General features: G+C 33.4%; 1 protein-coding gene across 1 annotated transcript in view; it reads right to left on the bottom strand.

Annotated features, from left to right (window-relative positions):
• LOC120332071 (uncharacterized) overlaps window positions 1-25404 on the bottom strand; it is a 53152-nt gene that overhangs the window by 11355 nt on the left and 16393 nt on the right. Inside the window, exons 4-10 of the mRNA XM_078114032.1 lie at window positions 15499-15669; window positions 7822-7995; window positions 6267-6384; window positions 5712-5787; window positions 4261-4343; window positions 1278-1350; window positions 457-518 (exon numbers count right to left, since the gene is read on the bottom strand). Coding sequence (XP_077970158.1) covers window positions 457-518; window positions 1278-1350; window positions 4261-4343; window positions 5712-5787; window positions 6267-6384; window positions 7822-7995; window positions 15499-15669 — 757 coding nt within the window. The remainder of the gene's footprint in view (window positions 1-456; window positions 519-1277; window positions 1351-4260; window positions 4344-5711; window positions 5788-6266; window positions 6385-7821; window positions 7996-15498; window positions 15670-25404) is intronic.

Raw genomic sequence — 25404 nt, 5'->3', positions numbered from 1 at the left:
ATGATTGATATCAAAAAGACAGCAGCAAACTTTTCTTCAAATTGAATTGTCTGTCTTTTAATGGCAAAGTTTTGTTGTACCGGTAATTACATTGATTCAATTACGTTTTGTGTTCATTTTTTGACATTTTTGTGTTGGTCCGCAAAAATAGTTTTGAAATTTGACAGGTCCACGTGCTAGAAAGGTTGAATGAAACCCACTGTTCTAGATTCTTCAATTTTCTGTGTATAATTAGTTACATATTCCATTAGTTACACTCTAACCAAATAATATATGCCAAGATTCACATGTTTTAAAAATTGACTTCAGTCATGATTATGCACATGCAAAATGCCAATTTACTTTAATTTATACTGAATATATTGTAATATATATAACCTTGTATATTAACACCATAAACATTTTGCATGAACCACACTACTCAAAATATTTACTATTAACAAATGGCAGACTTACCATATAGACTTAGTTCATTTTTTTGTTGAATTTCTTCAACTTCAGTTGTAGGGATTTTGCTTCTGAAAACAAAATTTATGTACATAAGAAAGCAGAGTAAATTTTCTTGGCTGGATTTTGTTTTGTTGGATTGTCGCGTTTATCACCTAAAATCACTCAAAATTAGATAATGGGATTTTAAATCCTCAAATATGGATTGAAAAGCCGGATTTGTCCACCATGCTAAGATATGAGAATCCACTAGGAATTTATGAGTAGATTAACCGAGCAGTACCTAAAGAACAAGATACTTTTACTGCCATAATGAGGTTGATTGTCATAATGCTATGATATTGAAATTCACTAGGAGGAGTTTATGACTAGAATGACTGAGCAGTGGTTCAAGGATAAGATCCTTTTACTGCCATAATGAGGTTCAGGCTATAATTTCAATTGAAGAATCTAAGATCCTAGTCTTCGTATGTGTGAAAATTCAATCCTAATTATCATTTCAATTAGAGTGACATAAAAATTATGAGCCAAATTGTTTTCAAGATGCAATTTGTGCACTTTCTTTTGGCTTTTCTGGTCAAAGATCATAAAAATAAGATTTTATAATGATATTGTATGGTAACCATGACGGATGTGCATTTACACTTAGACATTGGTCTTAACAAGGCTATGAAAAAATCTATGATCTGTTGATGTGAAACTTGTTTCATGGACAAATTTAGTCAGACACAGAATGGGTATTGATGGTAAGGATACAGCAATCATAATGAAGACTCAAATATGAAACAAATCTATCATTATTTTTTGGTTATGTACATATTTTATCTCACCTTGGACTACTACCAGAATCTCCATCTGAAGTTCTTCTTCTCTTCACACCAGCAGTTCTAGATGAAGTATCGCCTTTAGAATAAAATATTGAATTATCACATTGCACAAGAAAAGTAACATAAATTAAAGATAGATTGAAGTTCTATATTCCTTTCATTATTGTACAGATTTTATTAAATTCATAATAAATTAATTCAGTTCTAAATTAAAATCATTACTGGTATATTTTATATTCTATGTTAGGCCACTAACACTTGTTTTCCGGTCTAAAATCTCTTTCATAATTATACACTTCAATTACCTATTCAAATATAGACTATACAAGTCCTTATACATAGAAATCACTGAAGTAATGGCTTAATTATGCTGCAAATGCTGTTTATATGAATAGCATTTCAGAAATGGGAGAACTTCAATATTAAAAAGGTAATCAAAATGGCACAAAAGGAAATGGTGGTCAAAATAAATATTTTTACAGAGTTTGATTACTACGTAATATTTACAACCAATTAATTATTTTGAATTTAGAGGTAGTTTGACTATTTGTTTAAATAAATAATTCAAAGAACTCTAATATTAGCTAGCTATTAGCCTAAAATGTGAATAGAGGCTTCAATCCACCTCACCTCAATATTGTCTAAATTTGAATACATTCTCTTATTTGTGCAAAAGCATGACATCCTCTTTTATGTAGATAATTTAAATCGTACAAATTTCATTAAAAGCATTGCCTATCTTGAAGAACTTATCGCTCCAATAACGTTTTTGCCACATGCTAAAGATCTCTATCATAGTCATAATCAATACAAAAGAAAACGCTTGCAGGAGTAAGAAAATGTGCAAACTGTGTCAAGCCAAGATGATTATAGTCTTTCCAAGTTTTGTAGCTTTTAACTTAAGATTACGATCACTATAATGCTTTGTTTTCAATGAATGTGGAAATAATGTGAAAAGTAAGCTGCATGGTAAGAAGGATGGTATTTACATAATTATCCCAAAGGAATGGAAAGTTGATTAGACAGCGCAAGCATATGGCGTACCACAGCCTCTCGTCCGGCTACCAATCCATGTTAAGTATGGGACTTCCAAACCATGAGTTACTGGTAGTTATTTGTTATCAAATGCATGGACTTGATGATGGGGGAAGATGTACCCAGTCAGTGGTTAATTGAACCACACTACAACAATGTCTTCTATCAAAAATAATTATCCCCGACAAAATTCTAACCAGCAAATTCTCAGAGGGTTAGCAAGGATGCAATGACAAGCATATTCCTAACAATTAGAACCATGTACCATCACACTGCCGCATGTTTGGATTGTTGAAAAATTCAGAATTGTTGGAATGTTATGTTATGTGAATGTTATGTGGCGCCAGTTTTTTGAAGTTATAGTCATATCTTTAAATAATTATATAGTTCAAGCTAAGTTGTTATCAGGTCGGCGTGATGGACTTATTCAAATCAAGTTCTAAACTGTTTGACTATAGCCCCAAAGTTGAACCCTTGGCTCACCCTAATGTTGGATATAGCTGGCCGACTGTTCAAAATGACCACCTATGCCTTTTTAATGCTAAAATTTCCACTTTATTGTTAAGAATACAAATATGACCTGAGCGTGCCATGCATTTTAATGCTAAAATGACCAACAGAGAAGCAATTTTGCTACCCTTCTTATTGCAGGGCTATATGTAAACACCCTCTTTTTGGGTGTGAAAAATCATCGTCTCATTTTCTAGGTAGACTTATTAAGCAGGAAATACGGTAGCTGTTTTGTTGTTTAAAGGAAATAAGCAAAACACATCATGAAATTATATTCATCAAACCAGAGATCAACCTTCAAGTGGCGTGTGACCGTTTCTATTAAGCAATTGCTGAAAACCTAAAACGTCAATATGTAAGAAATACAGCACATTATTGGCTTTGCTTATATTTCAATGTCATGTTGTAGTTGATCAAGGTAAAATCCATGACAAAATCTGGGGTAAATTATTACAATTACAAAAAGTTGGGCAATCTCTCACCGCTACAATATGATTCTGACTGTCAGTGATTGCTCTTATGTATATGTGTGTTATTCACAGAAGTCCGCGACAAAATAATTAAATCTAAATAAACCTGGAAATATACCATTTATAACATTTTCTGACTCCAATGTTACCCAAACCATCCTTTGCCCAGACTTGAAAACGGTATGTTCCACCAGATTAATTATTTGTTATTAAACTATAGAAGATTCATTGACTAGTGTAACCTAGTGGCCGCTTGTACTTTTTGCAGGCAGAAAGAAAAACATGATTAGAGAAAAAAACATGCAATTTTCCTTATTGCTTGCATTATTTGCAAACAGATCCACAACAGCAAAAGTATATAAACGATACATAGTTGCAGTCTAGACCCACCAAAATTTTGTGTGACTTGGTCAAAGTTATTCGTTGAATATTTCAATTCTTCATACCAAGTTTTTGTTTAGTTTCCATTGAACATGAGTATGATTGTTGAGTTGAAATGTGAAATTTAAATTGCTATACAGTGCCCGATATTGGACATTGAAAGATATTATTCCAGAACAGGATTTGGCATAGAAAAAACCTGAATTTGTGTAAAAGTTTGCATTTCAATCAAAAGAATTTCTTTTCATTCTTAGAAACCGATGGTGGTTTAGTACTTCATTATAATTACAAGATTTTTTACCTAAAACTGTGAATTTGAAGCTGATGTTGCCCATAATACAGCGCTCCAGAAGGATGTGTAACAAAATGGAGAAAACTAATTTTGTTCACCAATTTTGCACAAGTTATGTAAAGAGACTGAAACCTAGGGACAAGGGTTATATTCACTTGCCTAACACAGACAGTCCCTGAACTCATAATAGAACTAAAATAAGGAAAATTGGAATCAAATTATGGCCAACTCTAACATGGTACATATACTACGAGAGGACCTATAATGCTGCCCGATTATATCAATACGACTGACTTACTATGCTGGGTTAGCTTTGCATCTTGCTCAGTTACTTCTTTATCTGATTGTTCTGCTTCTTTTTCAGTCATCAGGAGTTCACTTCTAAAACAAAATACCAGTGTGAAATTATTCTTTCTTTTTTGTCATCAATTTATTTATATAAAGTTGGTTTTGCTATTTATTAATTTCAATAAATTATTTTATTAAATCAAATTCAAATAATTATGCTCTGCTGGTATAATTTCGTTGAAGCTTTTGACAATTATATACAGAGCAAAAACTAAGACTGAAATTATGGAGAATATTGAATACCAATGGATAATAGGAACCAACACAGAATCTCTACTAGAAAGTGACCAAAATAAATTTGTTTATTGGGGCATTTGGATTGGATAATTAATATTTCATATAAGATTTTAATAAATCATATCTGCAGACAAAACACTGAAATAAACGTTTGGGCATACGTTTTCGAAAGGGATACGAGCCAAATGGGACTCATTTCAAAGTCCATGAGAAGCTGATCATCGCAAATTGCTCTGTTCAGTCAATAGAGTAGAACTATTTTTACAGCATTTTGTCAATACGCTATCACATGCGTCAAATAAAATAAAATTGATTTTGTGTGATTAGCAAGGTGGAGTATAGTGGTTTATTTACATTGTCATGGTCAAGTACATTTCGAAGCAGACGTTTCGGCCCACACAGATCCGAGTGCCGATATAAGTTTATTAACAGTTTACAAAGCGATAAAGACTCAAACACGGGAATAAAAAATTTCGTCAATTCATTATTCGGATGGAGTATTTTTCTATTGTATTTAAAGGAATTCAAGGCGAAATTGAAATTTCCAACCAAAAAAAACAACATGATCTGCCGCAAAAATGGATTTTGAATGAAACGTTTGGGGGACGAAAACAGAGACATACAAAACGAATGTATAGATTAAAAATTATAGGGAATTATCTGGTGCCCGATGCATATAGGTCTTATATTAAATTTACATTTTGAAAAATCAGAGATCACAGTTGTTTTGTTTGTGATGAAATTTTAAGTTTGACTCCAGTTCCTTTAATTAAATACAAATATTCAGACAAATGTTAAAATAACAAAATATTCAATCAGGTTGTTGCATTGTTGATAAATGCATTTCGCACTTGCACTCACGCAGGCTTAAATGTCTGAGCCAAATCATCGTTGTGCAGAAATATCTCTAAGCCGTACAAATACCGTACATCAGTTCATACACTACACAGCCATGTCAAAGCAGGCCACTGCTGTGTGTGTGCTAATCATGGAAAATAATCTTTCTGATTCAACATTGCTACTGCCCAATACATTACAGGTATGCAGGTGGTGGGCATGGGATTCAATCCCCTAATGCTTTAATCAGTAGGCCATTATGCCTTGCCCACTCATAAATTACAAATGTAAGTCATGTTTGAAAGTCACACTACTGTTTTATCTAACCTTGGGCTTTTAGCTTCTTTGGAAATCTCCACATTTTCTTCAGTACTCTCTGAATTGCTGAGTCGTGATGTGGCCCCTTAGAAACGAAAATATATAACAACTGAAAAGCAATTATTTAGAACACTAATAACTGTTTTAAGTTAATTAATATTGTCAAACAAATAGTAAATGAATAACCTGAAAACAATTATATTTACATACTTCAATATTTTTCAAGCAAATATTTTCAGATACTCTAGATTTAGTACAATTTTTGATATCCCAGCAAAGTAAAAATCATTTTTTTAATAAATAGTTATTTTAATAAACTACAATACAATTGAAATACAAAAACTGGTAAAAAAATCTTATGGTTCAATGTGCTGCAAGATGTGCCAACTCCAGCAGCTAAACAGCAAATTTTAGAAACCATAAATTCCAGTCATTTTTGAGATTGAAAATGAGAATAAAAATAATAAATAAGAATTATATGAGGAATTAGACAGAACTAATGCAACATTGATTGTTACTCATTTATCACTGTATAATTCTATTTGAAAAATATCTAAGATTTACCAAATTCTGATTCTGAAGACAAAGTTGGATTTTTTTTGAGAGTTACATTAGTTGCTTTATCTGCAGGTTTTCTTTGACTTTCGAGTGTTTTTCTTCCACCCAGCTTAATCTTTAGTTTCTGTAATGAGTAAACTGCTTTATATGTATTTATCACCAAATGGTCATGATAATAAATGGCCGGAATGGTATCTATTAATTACCATGTTAGTAGTCAATGATATGTTAACATTGAAACCACAAATACTTGCTAAATAATACATATGCCTAATCTAAAAAGTTTTCAATTAATTGAAAAACTTTCCAAACTTGCGTACATAATGCCATCTTTGACAACTCACTAAACTGACAGTCCACACTTGATTGATCGCATTCCATAAAAATAATTATTGTGAAATACTAGCAAATCCAATTCACTCCATAATTTTAGATCTTTGCTTGGCGAAACAGAAACACGAATAAATCTTGGTGATAACTTAACCCTTTTTTTCCGCTGTATACAATCGACTTTATGTACCATTTTATAATATGTAATGACGAGTTAACCAAACGTACAAGGAACACCCCCAATATCTCTTTAAAAAGCTTATTTTCGCGTCTTCCTACATAAAAGCGCCCAAATGACATAGGCGAAACCGTTCGACCCTACGCGTGTAAGAAAAGAGAAATTTCAAAAAATTTTGAGAGAACGTTTCACACTCTTATCGCTTCGATGAACACGTGTTACAAAAAAAAGAAATTCCAAGCGCTCTTCTGAAAGAGAGTTACGTCACCTTTGCAGAAAAACCAGACTCAGCTTCGCAAGCGAAGCGAAACGCGAAATAATCAATGATATGTGAGAGCATGTCCACGATAGTTGTCTGGAATCTTTGTTTGTTTATTATGTGCGCGAAATTGTTTCCCGCTCGTTCAAATGACTTAATTTTGAAGTAATGACAAATACTTTCGTGTATCTCTAAGCTTTGAAATACCTACACAAATAAAATTCACTTAGTAGTAAAATAAAAAATTTACAAAAAAACAAAATGTTGACAGATCAAGCACGGTTCATAGTTGGATGCTCAAAATGATTTAGTTAGTGCGGAATACTTCACAAAACATGAACATAAACGATAAAAAGGTCCGAAAATAACTATTATGACCAAGGATGGTAGTATGAATATATATGTCATACGGAACAAAAGAGTTTTAATTTGATATGCTAAAATTTTTGTAATTAAAAATAAACATACAATTTGGGGATTAAAAAATTCACATTGCTTTATATTGTTCTATTTATTGGAAAATAAATAAACCTTATTGGGTGCTCCTGAAGTATTCGTACCAAGATTCAGCACAACCTGAAAATATTATGTGTACCAGGTCAGGGTTGTTCAGGTTGTGCGTCATCTTGGTACAAGTACTTCCGAAGCGCCCCTTATTGTAATAAGTGAATATTAAACATAATGCGCATCACAATCAAATTGACCATGATAATATTTTGTTATTACCTTAACAATTTAATCTTTGTTTGTTATATTATTTTATTTGACCTATGTTCTATATTTTGTTTTCAAACCTCAGATCCAATTTCATCCAATTGATTCTGTAATATTTTTTCATCTTCATCCGCAATGTTCCATCCAACCAACCACAAGCTCTCTGTAACGCTAGGAAGCAGATTTGCAATTGCAACAATATCGTCATGGTTTGCAATACGCTCACGCTCTTCACTCAGATCCAAATCTTCAATCTGTTGAAATAAACAGATAGAATCATCTGACAGAGAGAATCGAGCTTGAATAAAAAAAAACATACATTATTTATATTTACCTAATATTGATCAATATTCATGTAATATTAAAATAGAGCGTGTTGTCAGGGAGTTCAAAATCTGTTGGGAGTTCAAATTCTGTTCAAAAAATTAAAGGTGAATTTTCAAAATAATTTTTGTTTATAGAAATTGAATGGAGGCAATTTACTTAGATAAAGACCATACCTTTATTCTATCTTGAAAAATTTGTAAACCTTAAAGTACTACTGATGTACTACTGATAAGGTCAAGAAAGTCATCAACTCAAATTAGTGTTTTGACCATTTGAATGATTTCGGTTTGAAACCCTGTTGCTTTCAACCACTTAGTGTGTGACAAATGTTTTAGCCAAAGCTGAACCATAAATATTTAGATCATTCTAAAATAAAGTAGTATCTCACTAAATTGCAGTTGACATTTGCTTGGAGCCTTGTTCAAACTAAAGACATGAAAACACATCTTGAAGACTTTGATATATAAAACTGCATTGAGTTTTCATGTAATACGTAGTCATTAAATCTTCACCAAGTTATGTTCCAAATATATCAAGTATGTTTGTGCCACAGTCCAAAGACTTCGAGTTTAAATCATATGTCCTCGTAAATAAATGAGTGTGTAATAAATTCGGTAGAAAATTCCAAACTGGAAAATTCTGATATAATCTAATATATAATTTCTACAGTAATTCGCTTAAAAATTTACTAAAATACTAATATTAATAAGAATTTGCTCAAATACTATAGTCAACTACTATATTTACTTTTGCACTTATTGTAATGTTAAATGACAAGAGTAGAATATTTTTAGTTTATAATGACAAGCGCAGGTTTGACTGATTCTTTCAGCTGTTTTATAGGACAAATACAGAATTTTCAAAAAAATAGAACATTTTTAAATCTAAATTGTATTCAGAATTTGTTAATTCAATCATTGGTTGTGCAAGATATTGTCTTTATTGTAACTAACTGTTAAATATATTAATTGTGGTAACTGTTAAATATATTAAATAATTATTTTCTTAAATATATTAATTAATTATTAATTCAGTTAACCCATTAATTTCAGAAAGCTTTGTTTAAAATATTTTTAAATAAACTTGCAAACTCAGTAAGTAACAGAATACTACAGCAACCGCCAGATTTACCATTATGCAAGGTAGGCTAAACCCAGGCCTCAAGCCAAACCTCGGCAAATAAATTTGAACAAAAATTCATCAAATCAAAGTTCTACCCCTTCAATTTTGCATATATAGCAGGGGCCACCAACCTTTATAAAGCAGCGGGCTACTTTCTGGGTACCGACTAAGCTAAGAGCGCTCTTCTGAAGAGCCAATTTGATATTAATGGTATTTAGCCAAGATGATACTGATAATGTTAATTATTCATGAAACTATCAAAAGTAGTTGTGCTATCAAATGTTATATTTTACCAACACATCTAACAAATCGTGAATATCATATTTCCAACGAAGACCAAATCTGGTGTATTCCTCCTCAGTATGTGGGAAACCTGGTATTGCATGTTCTCCACCCTTGTGTTGTATCTAGTTTGCAACTTGACACCGAAACTCTGAGTGAGTCTTGTTCATACACCACGACACTTTCTGTGTCAACTCAAGCCCTAAAGTGTGACAGGTCCCTGATTGGCTATGAGGTGGAGGTCATTTGGCAGTGTTACAATTTTAAGCTCCATCTGTCCCACATCAAGGCTGAACGTTGCTCAACAATTCTTGACATGTCCAAGTTCCATTAAAAAAGGTTAGAAATGAACGACACGCATGGCTCCAGCTGACCTACTGTGTGTGATGTCATAATTGGAATGACATGTGACATTGCCGATGTCACCTATAGAAGAGGCTGACCGTTCCAACAATTAATATATTGTCATTTCCATTTTTCACATAAAGTTTAAACAAGAATAGCAAGAATAAAATTAATAGATGTAGCTTACTGATAAGCGCCGCTGTTTCAGTTATTTTAAAACAGACCAGCAGGCGACTCATATGGTCCCGCGGGCAACAGGTTGGTGACCCCTGATATATAGTATACCGTACTAATGTAAATTAATGAAATAGTTATTACTCAATAATGCTACTTTTTTATTATAAAAAAAGATTATGATTTGATATACATATAGCTAATTTAAATTACGGTATCTAAAAATGACTATATTAATACTAAGCTTTTTTATTGTAGATCCAAATATTTCAAAAGTGCAATGATAATTTTGTTAATGTTTTATATCATCCATTGAGCCATTCCCCTTAGCACACATATAATTCTCATGAATAAAAACCGGTTTTCTGGTGCAATAAGGGTTTTATCACAGCCTAAGTTTGGCTCATGATGACATCACAGTGGATTGTAAGGAACTTTTATGACTTCATATTTTAAAAGTCACTTCACAAATGGCATAGCCTAGGGCTGGCTCTCATGGTCTAAATCTAAATCCTGCCCTGACTACAGCTAGCATAAATGTATAAAATACAATAACAGTAAACCCAATTATTACAATATTTTTAAGATTAATCCTTTTCCACAAAAACAATATTGTTAACCTAATTATGCCCCGGTAGTTAGATGTTCCTTCCCTTTTTACCAAAATTGCCTAATCAGGGAAACAATGAATTTATCTGCCCTAAAATATATTGTTTTGATCCGAATTTTTTCTATTTTTCGAATTCGACAAATTTGAGATGTGCTTGTAACATTGACTCCGTTCAATCGCAATGCTGCCACTCCGATTATTTTTAAAGATAAAAGCTTTCGAAAAATCTGTAAATCTGCTGTAAATTCTCATGGAGTAAAATTTATTTCAGTAGAATAAAAATTGATGGATATACTTCAGATTAATCATCTAATATATCATCACTAACAGGGGAAAAAAATCACGTTTTCAACCTTGTTCAATGATAACACTAGAAATTTCGACGACAATTTTAAAGTAATGGATTCCACCCACAATTAACCGTGTTTCAATTTTAATGGCGGTATGTTCCTAAACAACGAGGAAACATAATGTGTGCCGTGGGCACACGAAATTTTGCGATTTTCAAAAGCGTTTTTAGACTAGAAAAGTGTTTTTAGACTGTCGCGGGACTCAACAAATCTTATAGCCTATTGTTTACAGTTTTGTTTTCAGTATTTTATATTGTCGATTTTCAGTCAAATTTAGATCGCTGGTTTACTCCTTCATTTGTCTTTAGAACCTCGCCGCCGATGAACGTATAATAACTCTCACCGAATTCACAATTCCTTGCAAAGTACAAAAATAAAATAATCGTCATGTTTATCGTGGCACAAATTTGTGATTTAGAGAAAATAAATACCGATGTGAAGGCGTTTACGGCCTAAATAACACACTGATGAAAACAATCAGCGATTTAAGCAGAAGGCAATTGCACGTTTTTTCAGTTTTCACAATTCCGTGCGAGTACAAAAATAAAATAACTATAATTGTTCCCGTGGCACAAATTTGTGATTTAGCGAGAATAAATACCAACGAGAAGGCGTTTAAGGCCTAGATAACACGCCGCCTTGATGAAAACATACGGCGATTTTAGCAGAAAGCAATTGCACGCGTTATCGGTGACTTTTTCTGTTTTCAAAAAAAATTCAAAAGGGGGGGGGTTCGACCCCGAAAACCCCCGCATGGCTGCGCCACTGCGCACCTGTGTTATTTTCCAACAATAATTTGAAAGCTTGTAATTGATCTGGTGACAGATTACATTCTTGAAGGTCCAACCATTTAACACAGGATTGATTGGAAAGTATTTGTCCGACTGATGATAAACCTTCAACTCTCATGTTTTCTATTTCTATTTATTGATTTTAGAAATAATATAAAGAAGTTATTTTCCAAAATTTTGATATTGAGATATTGAATCTCACAATCTGACCAAGAAGGCCTTTGTTTAATTCAAGGCTGTGCAACCTGCGACCTGCGAGACAAATGCGACACACAAGGAAAAATTGTGCGGCCAGCGGAAAAGTGCCATTCTGAAGGTTGTCTGGCCCACAAAACGAGTTTTAAATTTAGTTTCATCTAGTTGTGATAGTAATTCTAAACCCTTTGCCTTGCAAAGCCCATACCTGATTCCAGTTTAGTAAATATGCCCAATGCCGTAACAGCTAACTTGTGCGAAGCGAACAACGCATGTCATGAAATCAATATCCAAAATTTTTATGTCTGCAACTACTAGAAAGCCTATGTTAAATAAAGGTGCTGCCCACGGTTTCATCGAGTTGGTTGTATATGACCCTCCTGTATTGAAGGTTGCGCACCCCTGATTTAATTCAGGAAAATTGAAAAAAAAGATAAAAAATCATTTAATCTATTTTTTTTTACATTTGAAACGTATTCATTTGATACACAATGACTGACAGCTTATTGTTTGTTTGTTTTCTGAAAAATTCAATTTTTTTTATTTCCTTAATAATTGTCTTCATTATGAACATGACGGACCCCGTGTATCAGTGACTGGGTATGCAGAGCCTTGTTCAGAGAAATAGCAAATAGATCAAAACCTTCAGTTAACCAAGTAGAATTCCATGAAAGTCATTTAAAATACTTTTGAATAAACTTGCAAAGCTTTGTGTGGAATATTATTTCTGTGAAGCATTTTTTTATCACAGTGACTGCTTGAAAGAGCCTTGCTCAGAGAGAAAATTAATATTATTTCATTGAAATTCTATAATGCTTCATTTAAATATTACTCATACAAAGCTCTGATATCTCAAACTAAATTTAATAGAATTGGGGATTTTGGCATTGTATTACTCTAATTGTCAGTGAGTAATAGAATACTACAGCGGGGACCAGATTTAGAATTATGCGAAGTAGGCTAAGCCTAGAAGGCTCGAGCCAAACCTCAGCAATCAAATTTGAATTGTTAATAATTTTATTCAAAATAATTAAGATCGAAAAATGAATTGGTCAATATTTTAACCCTTTAATTTCGGAGACAATATATAGTGTACTAATTTAAATAAATAATTTCCACTTCATAATGCATTTTAAAAAAAATGTATTGATATAAAGCTAATGTAATTTATCTGAAAATTATTAAACTTTTACTATCTCATATTTTTTTATTGTAGACCCAAATTTTTCAAAATAATGCCAAATTTTTTTAATGTTTCTCAAACCATCTATTGGGCCATTCACCGTCCCACTACGATACTTCTAACGAATCGAAATCGGTTTTCTGTTGCAATGACGTTATATCACAGCTTTCTTACAGCATTTTCACAAGTTTCTTACAGCATTTTTAAAGTGAACCTGCTAACCCAGAGCTTCCCAAACTTTTTGGGCCACGAACCCCTGTTTGTGGATGTTATTTTTTACGGACCCCCATCCACTGCGTATTAATTTATATGCCTAACCAACGAGGAAGGATAATGTTTCACCTGGATTAGAAACACAACACATTAACACAAATGACATTAATGTGACAGATCAATTTGTTAAAAGAAAACTCGTAGGCCCGAATTTACGGCAACGGTTCTATACAGTTTTACATATTTTTTGACGAAATAAAACTCATGGAAGTCTGAATCCACGCATATTAACATTGAATATTGGTAGGCTAACGGCGATGCAATAAAATTATGATTTATATGCACCTCGATATCCGGATTGTCGGTACTAATTGAACAATTGAAAGGTTCCATTACATTTCAACCCACGTACATTTGAACCCACAACAATTGCACCTGCATACTATTGCACCTATGGAGTTTATTTTTGTTTTACGGATATTTGAACCCATACTAACCTTAACCCATGAGTTTTATCACCTGCATATACATTGAACCCGCGGATATGGGTTCAAATGTACGTGGGTTCAAATGTACGGTCACCCAATTGAAATGATGCACGCCTCTTTCTTGCGGAAATGGGGGTTAAATGACCTTGGCAAAGTCGCACAAGTTCTCGATTGGTGATAACTCAATAACGCATACAGTCAATTATAAACCATGACCATGTACCGACCGACCATGTAGCTCTGTGACGGATGTCTTCCTCACAGGCGCTAAAAGCAAGGATCATCTTTATCTCGTTTACGAATGTCTATGTAACACTGGATAGTGGATATATTTTGATTATATTTCAGACTCTTTGATATTGCTGCGGACCCCCTCTGTAGTCGTCGCGGACCCCAGTTTGGGAAACCCCGTGCTAATTCATCTACTTGGGTGATTAGAGCACTTTGTTGCGGCATCAAAAATGGGTGCTTCAGAAGTATGTGCACCAAGCTGTCGCACAACCTGAACCCCAACCTGTACACACATACTATGTTCAAGTTGTGCGCCATCTTGATGCACATACTTTTGGAGCTCCCAAAAATCTTGTATTCTAAACAATACAAAATTTAACGTATGACGGCACATACACTTCACATAGAATGGCTTATGATGGCATCACAGTGGATTTTAATAAACTTTTATGACTTCATAGTTTAAAAAACACCTCAAAAATGGCATAGCCTAGGTCTGGCTCTTATACAGCTAACATAAATGCACAAAATACAATTATGAAAAATATTATAATATTTCTAAGAGTATTCCATTTCCATAAAAACAATTTTGTTGTTGTTCGATTGGAAAGTAAAATGTCAATAATGCTTGAACCACATATCAAGTTATTTAAGGTTCCAACCTCTGTTCCATGACACATTACTCAGTGTGGGACAAACTTGATAGTCAATGCTGAACCAAAAAAGTTCAGGTAATTCTCAGATGGGTCATTTTTCAGAAAGTGACTCACCAAGTGTGTGAGCCCAGAACTGTTCAAAAATAATTTATCTAAAATTGATTAAAATCAACATTTTTAATTATTGAATTTAGTAAGAATTTTAATTAGTTTCATTCAAAAATTATTATATTAAGCAATTCTCACAATATGGCTAAAATGAATTTAATTAATTCATGAAAACTGTAAACAATAGAAAATCAATCAATTTTGTGGTTTATCACCAAAACATATTCATTTAGGTAATATACAATGACTACAATGTATTCTTTGCTGAACTTGGCCCCAATTTAGTTGTTGAATATTCAAAAGCATTATTTTTGAAATCGTGGAGTGGCTTTACTTGAGCAAAATAAATGCTGACAAGACAAGACAAGATTTTTACGCGGTGATTCTTCCCACACATGCAATTATTATTGAGAAACACTTCAATACCAATTATAAAATAATCGATAAAAATTACTAAGAAAAATGAATTAGTAAATATTAGGTATTTGCTGAAAAAAGCTTCACCCCAAGAAATTTTTTAGACGACCTAGCTTTGGTCATCTTGAAATAAGTTAGAAATCATTCATATTATTTAACTGTCTGTAATAGTTTACTCCACGATAAGCAACTAATAATATATCACAGGTATTGCTATATAATAGAGCTAAAGGAAAGTAAATATAAGTAGATCATTGTGTCACACCTCTGTGTTAATTCCCAACGATAATTTGAAAGCTTGTAATTGATCCGATGACAGGTTACATCTGCCAAGGAGCAAGCTTTCAACACAGGATTGATTGGAAAGTATTTGTCCAACTGATGATAAACCTTTAACTCCCATGTTCGTGTTTCCACTCAGCCACAAATCTTTGATCTGTAATGAGCAAGAACAATTTTAGATCATAACAATATTGTTGAAAAATAATCTCGTTGGGCAAAGTGGAAAAACTGGCGCTCCCGTAGTATGTGTACCAAGATGTTGCACAACCTGAACCCTAACCCGGTAGACATACTGTGTTCAGGTTGTGCGCCATCTTGGTGCACATACTTCTGGAGCTCCAAAAAATCTTTTGAAAAAAATGTCCACTTCTCAAAACCTTAAATCTTTGACAAAGAAATATAAAATAGTTCAAAGTTGAATTAGATTAGCAAAATCAGCAACAGTTTAGGCATTCATCGTTGATGAAACAGCACTGGGACCTGGGCTGTCACATTTTCACATATGTTGAGGACAGAACTGAATTTAAAATGATAGTTTTCAGTTTTTGAAATCCTAAGATATAGAATTGCTAAAATCAATAAGGTCATTAATAAAAATTAGTGTCATGACCATCCTGTTTAAATGTTGCAGAGTTTGAACTTCGGGGGCCACAATACTGAGCGTGAAATTAATTTTACTATTCAATTTACAAGATAAACCCACTGATTTTTTTAGTTTCATAGCTTTGTTGAGCATGAATTATTTGAACATAATGGGATTTAAAATCTACCAATCGAAATAACGCTATAAATGCCACTGGGATGGTAACAGTCTCAGGAAAGGACCACATCCACAAGCAATAAATAATTGAGAACAACTGTTCTATATATAGTAGTATCTCACTAAATCAGAGTTGCCACTTGCCAGGAACCTTGTTCAATCTAGAGACCCGAAACACATCCTAAGGAATTTATTATATAAATTTAATCTGTCTGATGTTTCGCTTGATATGTATTCAATGAGTCTTCCCTAAATTATATTCAACACAAAACAATTTTATTTGAGCCATAGTCCGAACTATTATATAATATATATAGTAATTTGAGTTATATAGCTAAATTCTAATATATAGTAGTAGCTCACTAAATATCAGTTGCCGCTAACCTAGAGCCTTATAAAAAGTAAAGTTGTGGAAACACATCATGTAGGATTTAATATTAAAAATTAACCTGTATATTGTTTCATCATATTATGTTTAAGTTATATCAAACAGTAATAATTATAAAAGAAAAAATGCTATACACTATTTCGTATATTTTAGTATCAAATTATTGTGTTTATTTGAAGCATCTTTATGTCTCTCACAAAACAGAAAAACCAAATATCACTAAAAATTTGCTCAAATAGTTAGGTATTGTATTTACTTTTACACTTATTATAATGTTGAATGACCAAAGTGGGATGTTCGAGATGGAATGAGGAGAGCAGGTTTAAAGGATTCATGCAGCTGTTTTATAAGACAAATACAAAATTGTCAAAAACAAATAGAAAAATTTTCAAATCCTAACTATATTCAGGATTTGTTTCAAATTCAAACATCTTCGGTGCAAGATGTCTCTATTGTATTTAACTGTTAGGTATACTAATTGATAACCAATATTTATAATTTTTTGACTTGAAAAAAATTTGCTCACTTTCAATCCAGATGAATTGCAATATTTAGTTTCATTAATATTTTTCCATTTCCAACAGTTTTTCCATTAAAATTTTATAAAGCTTCATTTAAATATTACTCATCCAACGTTCTAATATCTCAAACAAAAGTTAAAAAGATTTTAGCTTTGTTTTACTTTTATTGCCATTGACTAACAGTATACTACCACAACAGTCATTTGCCATTATGCAAAGTGGGCTAAATCCCAGGGACCTCGGGCCAAACCTTGACATTTAAATTTGAACTATTAATCAGTTTTATTCAAATCAAAATTCTACCCTTCATTTTGACGACAATATATAGAAAACTAATTAAAAATAATTTTTACTCAATAATACTTTCATTTATTGCATAAGAAAAGTATCGATATATAGATAAACTAATTTTTCTAAAAATTAATATATTTTTACTGTCTCGGAACTTTTTTACTGTAAACCAAACATTTCAAAACATGCAGCGATAATTTTTTCAATGTTCTTTCAAATCATCAATTAGGCCATTCCTAGTCACACATATATAATTCTCACGGTTGTAAACAGGTTTTCTGGTGCAATATCACAGCCCAAGTTTCATATAACATTTTTAAAATAAACCTGCTATCCCATATACTTAAGAAATTAGAGCATGTCTCTTGCCTGCAACTAAAATGTCATATTCCGCACAATTCAAAAGTTTCTGTATGACGTAATGCACATTACACATAAAATGGCATATGATGACATCACAATGGATTACATGACACCTTTATGATATCATAGTTAAAAAAGACCTCATATATAGCATAGCTTAGGGCTGGCTCTCATTGTCTAAACTCGTCCTGACTACAACAAGCATTGATGTATAAAAATCAATAAGAAAAACTCAATATTTCGGAGATTGAAATAAAAGGAATAAAAAAAAATGTTTAGATCATTCTCAGATGAGTCATTTTTCAAAAAATTTTCAACTAATCGACTCACCAAGTGTTTGAGCCTAGCACTGTTCACTCTAAGGCAGTGGTTCTTAAACTTTTTAAACCGCGCCCCCTTTTGAAAAATTTAACAAACTTCTCGCCCCCACCTTTTTGCTTTGAAAAATGCTTTTGTGATGGCAGGTTGCTTTATATTAAGATGGAGCTGTAAGAGTGTTGGTCTCATAGCGTCATTGCTCAGATTGTTTAGGCATAAATTGCATTCGAGTACTACTTCGTCATTTACTGTCGTATGTATAAAACCATACTCGAATACTGGTCATCATACATTTTCCTTTTTCCACTCGGCAATACCTGGTCAAACTAAGTTTTAAGTGAAACTAAACCCGTAATAAACGTATGCTTTTTGCGCTTCAATGTACTTTCTGCCTAAACGTGAGACACTTAAAGCTTCAATCAATTGTTTACTTCATCACTATTGATTACTAAATTATTTACTGTGTGTTAAAAATACACAACAATTACAGACTCCTTGGTTTGCCTAACGTCTCCAAAATTCACTACCAATAGCTTTGGACAACCACCAGGTCAAAAATACAGTTTATAAAATGGAGAAGTGCAAATGAAATCATGCACATTTTCAGCATAAAAAAGCCATTTATTTTTTGATAGTAATTATGCATGTGGACTTTTCCCCGGCCCTTGACTGCTGAAAAATGGCTGAAGTCGCTAATGATGTTTACGATTGCATTTTGTTTGAACCTCGGATTGTATTCGCCAGCGTGATATCTAATTTAGACTGGAAAAATCTTTATTTTGCTGTTTATTTTCCCTGAATAAAGAATCCCATAAACTCTTTGTGCCTGTGGCACACCTGTAGTCTTCTAAACCTACAGACTTAAAATAAATTTTTTTCTGTAGGAGGCAGACTTACGAATTACTCAAAAGGTGATATTTTAAAATTAATTGAGAGTAAGAGTTACAGGGACAGCTAATATTGGTCTAATTCGCAAGAATACGAATCAAAACAAAATGTAATCGGGCATTTGCCACACCCTTTTATGTCCAATACCATTTTAAATATGTATATCGATCATGGATATAATATTTTATCCAACAGAAAAACCCTCGCATATATGTTGAAAGAGGCGGCTCTTTTAAGCAGTGGCGAAATCTCGACGACTGACTTAGGAGCCGCACCGAGGAGATTATTGGGCGATGAATATGTATTTTTGATTTGCTAATATACTTTATATGTATTTTAATTGTACTTAATTAAATATACTTTCTTGGATTTTATGCCAGATCTTTCTACGACAATAACGAATTCGCACAAGCGCAATATATATCAAAACTAAATATAGTCGGGTAGTTTACCTCACATTATTATATCCGTTGATTGGCATCAGTGTTCACTATTAGCGCACTTTTTTGCGAAAATTGCGAAGCACTTTCGCAACTTTTTTTAGGGACTGCGAAATAGCACTTTTTTCCGATTTTGAAGAGAAATAGCACTTTTTTCCGATTTTGAATGGAATAAAAATTTTAAAGTTAACAAATATTTTCGAGTATTAAGTTGACAAATAAGTAACATACTAGTACTTTTGTAACTCAAATCTGCATATCATAACGATATTTACGGGAATTCTAACCTATGAGATGCAGACATAGGAGATAAAGCTTTTGCATTAACGGCAAAATTCTTGTTTATAATATGATTATTATACAAGCACACGGATTCCGCTTCTCCCGCAAAAAACGCTCCCGGGTGATTGAAACCAGATGTTGGAATAATAGGCAGTGCAGTGCTTTTTTTTGAAGTGAGTGGTCATGTGACTATCAATGATATCGATGAATTCAAAATGACTATAAAAGTGTTATGTGTTATAGTCACTTCGGATGAATTGTGACCAAACTGCACGATTTTCAAATCAGACGAAACTTTTAGCAGCATGTCACAGATTTGCAAAATCACCAAATTCACAAAATACCATTAAGTGCCATTTTATTGTAATCACAATGTTGAAAGGAGTGGCATTTTCCGTAATTTTGCAATATTTACACAACTATTTCTCATTGATATGGAGGACGGTGGGCAAAATTCAATATTTTTTTGAATCGAATATTTTTAAGGAGTACCGAATAAACGTGGTGAAAACATTAAAAAATCGACAACAAAGCCTTTTTACTGGTTAATTCCGTTGTAATCGCTAATTGTTCTTGTCACCGATCGTTTTGGCGGCGATATCCAGGTTTTGGGTAATCTATATTCCCGCCCTCTCTTTTTTACAAATATGAATTCTTGTGGGTCGGCGGACATCGAAGTTTTATATTTCGGGTTTACCCGTTCCGTTCACATCGGCAACAGCTGTTGAAGACTTTGAGGACTCAAATTAACATATGCGTTGGCTTTAATATTACCTATCAAGATTTGTAAATTTACCGTCCCAATTTTATGGGAATGGTAATATTATTGTCCATACCGTGATGCAGATATTTATTAAGACGATAATTAACTTTCTCATGTATTTCTATGGTGATAAACTTCGCAAATCTGAAATTGTGACAATCCTGAATGTTGATTTAAAATAGTGATTGAATAATTCGGCAATAAAGGCATTTCTGCGTGGTCATAAGACGAGATGACGTTAATGAACAGCACTTCTTTTACAGGATATTTTACTTATGCGACTTAATGCTAAAAAGATTGGGCTCGAGTGCTTTTTTTTCGAGTGCTCGAGTGCCTAATAGAGGTCAGGCGCTAATTGTAACTAATTCCCTCAAGTTTCAACGTGTTTTCAACAAAACAATACCCCCGCGATAATTATAGCTAAAATGTTACCGAGCAATTCACAATTTTATTTATGGAATTTGCAAATTCACCAGTTTCTTGACGATTTTGATATTGTCACGCCCTAATTATTAGTGCAAAAAATACTCCCCTTCTTCGGCGGCGGTTTGACGGGTTCTTTGTTCCATTCTTCAGAAAGTTCTGACATGGGGGATATAGAATACTGAATCCGGAGGGTTGAATCCCTGTCCACTTACTGGTGATTTTCCGTTTTGAAATGCGTGAAACATTCTCTATTTTAAATTAAATGACGTTTCGCGGGCTAGAGTTCTCCCCGAAAATGATGTGTTCCAGACGTTAGTTAGACGATAGATAAAACATTAGATTAATAATTTTCGTGACGCCCCGTTTTCGAAAATACAAAGTTATTTCGCAAAAAATGCGTCATGATACATTTGGAATGAAACATTATTTACGGTTAATTCAGATCATATTTTACTCTTCATGACACCCGGTATCCTAAAATACAGTTGTATCACGAAAAATGTGTTTTGTTACATTTAAAATAAAACCTTTTTGCGATTAATTTAGATCAAATTTTACCTTTCACGGCAACCCGTTTCCGAAAATACAAAGTTATATCACAAAAAATGGGTTTTGTTACTCTTATTTTGCATTCCCAATAAAATACATATTTTCCCTAATTAAGGTCGTCGATGAATCTGTTCCTGTCGTTCAAGCTCGACACACGTTTGGACGAGTGTGGGGCGGTTTTTCGGTCGACGATAAATTAAAAAGTTGCCACACGGTATTTGTATAACGATAATAACTGAAAATTAAGATTTTATAATAGAAGTGAATTTGTCTCAAGGTGGTATTTTACGATTCCTGCCCACAGAAAATAAACACGCTGACAGGCTTGGTTATAATTGATATTCGTTTAATTTATTTTACACTATTAATAAATGCGCCACACCAATTGCGACCATATAAATTGCAGTCGCATCGGTATGGACTGTATGTTTTTGGCGCTCTCACATTAATAATAATTTTCAACAAAACAATACCCCGACGGTCATTAAAGCTGAATTCGTTACCGAATAATTCACAAATTCTAATTTACGGAATTTGCAATTTCAAGATCTCACTTGACGATTTTGATGATGTCATGCCCTAATTATTACTGCTTAAATGCCTCAAAATACAACAAATGTAATCATTTTCGACGATAACAGGCGCAACAATTCGTAAACGAGCCGTTATAACGAAACTCGCGATTGATTTTACCTCTCTCTTGTTTACAATTTTAACATCTCGCCGGCCATGTATGGTCGAATAAAATGTTCACATATTCGAAACATGACTTGGCCAAGGATGGAAGGGATCACTAAAGAGCTAATAGAAAGTACATACGCGAGGGTATGATATTAATATCGAGAATATTTGTGAGCATATCACAGGACGGAAATATTTTGCACCCGGCTGTTTGTTGGCAGAACAACGATACGCTAAAGTTAATTGATCAAATACAGGGAAGTATTTATTTATCATCTCACTTGCGAACATCGAGGTTTTGGCGGAATTGTACGACCATGTTGTCTTTCTTAAATAATAACTTTTTCAATAAATGTTCATTTTTCTTTTGCGTCTTTATTATATGTCGTGTTTTCATTTATTTTAAATTCGAAATTGTCCGAAATACTCCAACAGGTGTATAAGTACAATAATAATAGTACTTACCAGGGAAGTTTAATACACACGATGTGTTAAGGGCGTCGTAACTCCCGTTTATTAATTATAAATTTTTTTACATTCTGCTTAAAAAACAACGCACGTAACTCTCGCGACCAAATCTTTTTGTTTTGTATGACATCGTCTTGGCGACGAATTTATTGCCGACTGAATTTTAATTGTGTTTTAGGATAAGTTATTTTCTGTTTGTTGGTTTCTAAACTTCACAAACTTGGGTAGCAATTACTATTAATGTGAGATTTGTGCATATAAACGATTGAATATCGCGACTGGATGTCCGATATCTGAGATTGCGTAATTCTCTTTCAACATTAATTTTCAGGATATCAGCGGTCATGTGGTCGAATAAAAATTATTTATCAAATGGATTGGTATTTCGAGACACTCTCAAAATTATTTGGGATCCACTATCATATCATTCGTTTATTTTTTATATTCATGTTTTTCTCAAGAATCACCCTCGTTATATTTAGTGTACCTTAGCAAAAGAAAACTCTTTGGTGTCATCGTTCCTATTAGTGTAATTGAAATATATGGGAACCTCGCAAGTGGCTTTGTGATGCGAATATTTGATACTAGGTCAGCAGCATTACAAAGAGTGCTATTTATGAATGCTGAAAGTACATGACATTACTGAACATTTTGCCAATATATGATGTTTTCTGCCCGATTTAAACTAACTCGCACGCAAACCAAGGCATGTCGACATTTAAAAATTACTTGTCTTTGGGTAAGCTCTGAAATAGTATAATATAAATGTAAATGAGAAATTAGGTCACGCTAGTTAACGAACCGGGAGGATTTTCAAAGTGATCTTGTGTAATATTTCGGAGGAAAAAGTTTGAAAGGAAAGTAGGTCAACCTATCTCCTAAAACAGGGGAGTATCCTGCGTAATATTTCGGAGAGAACGTAGGTTAACCTATCTTTTACAACAGCGGGTGGCGACTTTCAAAGTGGATCAAAATCACAAATTAATAATTATCAGATTAGGTTTAGGGATAAATTGAAAAGTTGAATTTCCAGCGCACCTAACCCTAATTAGTTGATTCCTATTTATATTTGGGGGGGGGGGGATTATTTTGCACGGGATTTGTACAAACGATTCACCCTGTAACTAATATGGTTTCCAGCCTGCCTCGTGTCTGTTAGATGGAAGGAGTAACAAATGTGAAAGTCTTTGCTGTTTACGCGAGTAAGCAACTGACACGTGATACATTGCATGGAAGTTTTGTCCGCGGCAGGTGTTAGCAGATGTCATTTCGTTGCCGATGAATTCGCTTGTTTTAATTAAACATGAATTCGCTTAAAGGGAACTCGGTTAACGAAAAGGCTTCTCTGTAATTCATAATATTAACTGGAGGAGCGCTTTTTCGAGTATCTATGCCGTTTTAAATGGGTTATATGAAAGGCTAGGGCACCTAACTTGTTAAAATCGGCAAAAGCACTTTCGCACTTTTTTTTCCGACTGCGAAGCACTTTCGCACTCATAATTTGCTTAGAGTTAACACTGATTGGCATGGTATTTTAGATCGGTGATGAGTTTATTTTGTCATGAGTCGCCGCACCGAGAGTTACCTTGAACCCAAAGGAAGTAAAATTGAGACACATTTTGAATTATTGTAGTTGCCACAGATTGAATATTATGGGACAGAAAAAAGAGAGAGACAGAGACGAGTAATCTATACTCGAAAAGGCATTGTGCTTGTTAGAAAGTGTCAGGGTTCAGGGCTGTGCCAGGGTGTTCATGGTTGAAACCCCTCTTTTAAAATTTTTGCAAGAATGAATAAGCCGTGAACATCTTTATTTTGGACTTCATTTATCTTTATATCACAAATTTTTTTCGGTATAAGTCTTGGGCCACGAGGACAACCATAATTAGGTACTTTCTTTGCTTCTCACACACTGAGTTATTATTATTATATTCTAATCATCAGCGACGAGATGATAATACAAACGGAGGCGTAAATCCGCAACCCAAATTTTCTAGATTGAAAAGCGGCAATATAAAATACTAAAAATAAAACGGAGATATTGACATATTTTGTTTCAGGATTGTCACTGTATTTCAGGATTTTTATGTGGGCGGATTGCCACTGTATTTTTTGAGGAGATATGCTTTTATTTTGTCAACACAGTCCCAGATTAAAATAATAACAATTATATTAACAGAGCAACCATTTCTTGAAATATCCGTATTGTTTACGAGTTCAATATTCAATGCAACAGAAAAATCATTACATATCTACTGAAAAGTCGGCTCATTTAATGAGTGACGTAATGCAGACGATTACTTCAGAAGTACCGCTAGGATGTCGAGGAGTTGAATATGTCTTTTTGATATACCAATGTATTCTTAATGTACTAAATCAAAATATACTTTCTGGGAGTCATAGAAGATCTTGGGATTTTTCTAACGGCAATATTACAATCTATCCTAATCAGTAGTGGGAAAAATAATTTATTTATAGACGGAAAAATTGAAAACGAGAAACAATGGAAACCGATTTTAAGGCTTAGGTCTCTGATTCTAGAGTCTAGATCTAGATCAGGAGTGACAAATTCATTTGCTCTCGCGGGCCATATTATCAGTCATCGCTGAGTAAGCGGGCAGCAGAACTTTTTAGTCATACTGTGATACCTTTTAATTTTCATCAACAAAAACGAACAACTGCATCCATACAGCTGAAGTTATTTGATGATATATTGCAGCATAAAATAAAAATAGAATACCCAACGCATGT

The sequence above is a fragment of the Styela clava genome, chromosome 6, assembly GCF_964204865.1.
Source record: "Styela clava chromosome 6, kaStyClav1.hap1.2, whole genome shotgun sequence".
Taxonomy (NCBI): domain Eukaryota; kingdom Metazoa; phylum Chordata; class Ascidiacea; order Stolidobranchia; family Styelidae; genus Styela; species Styela clava.
Note: the sequence above shows the minus strand (reverse complement) of the source record. Positions and strands in the feature narration are given on the sequence as shown.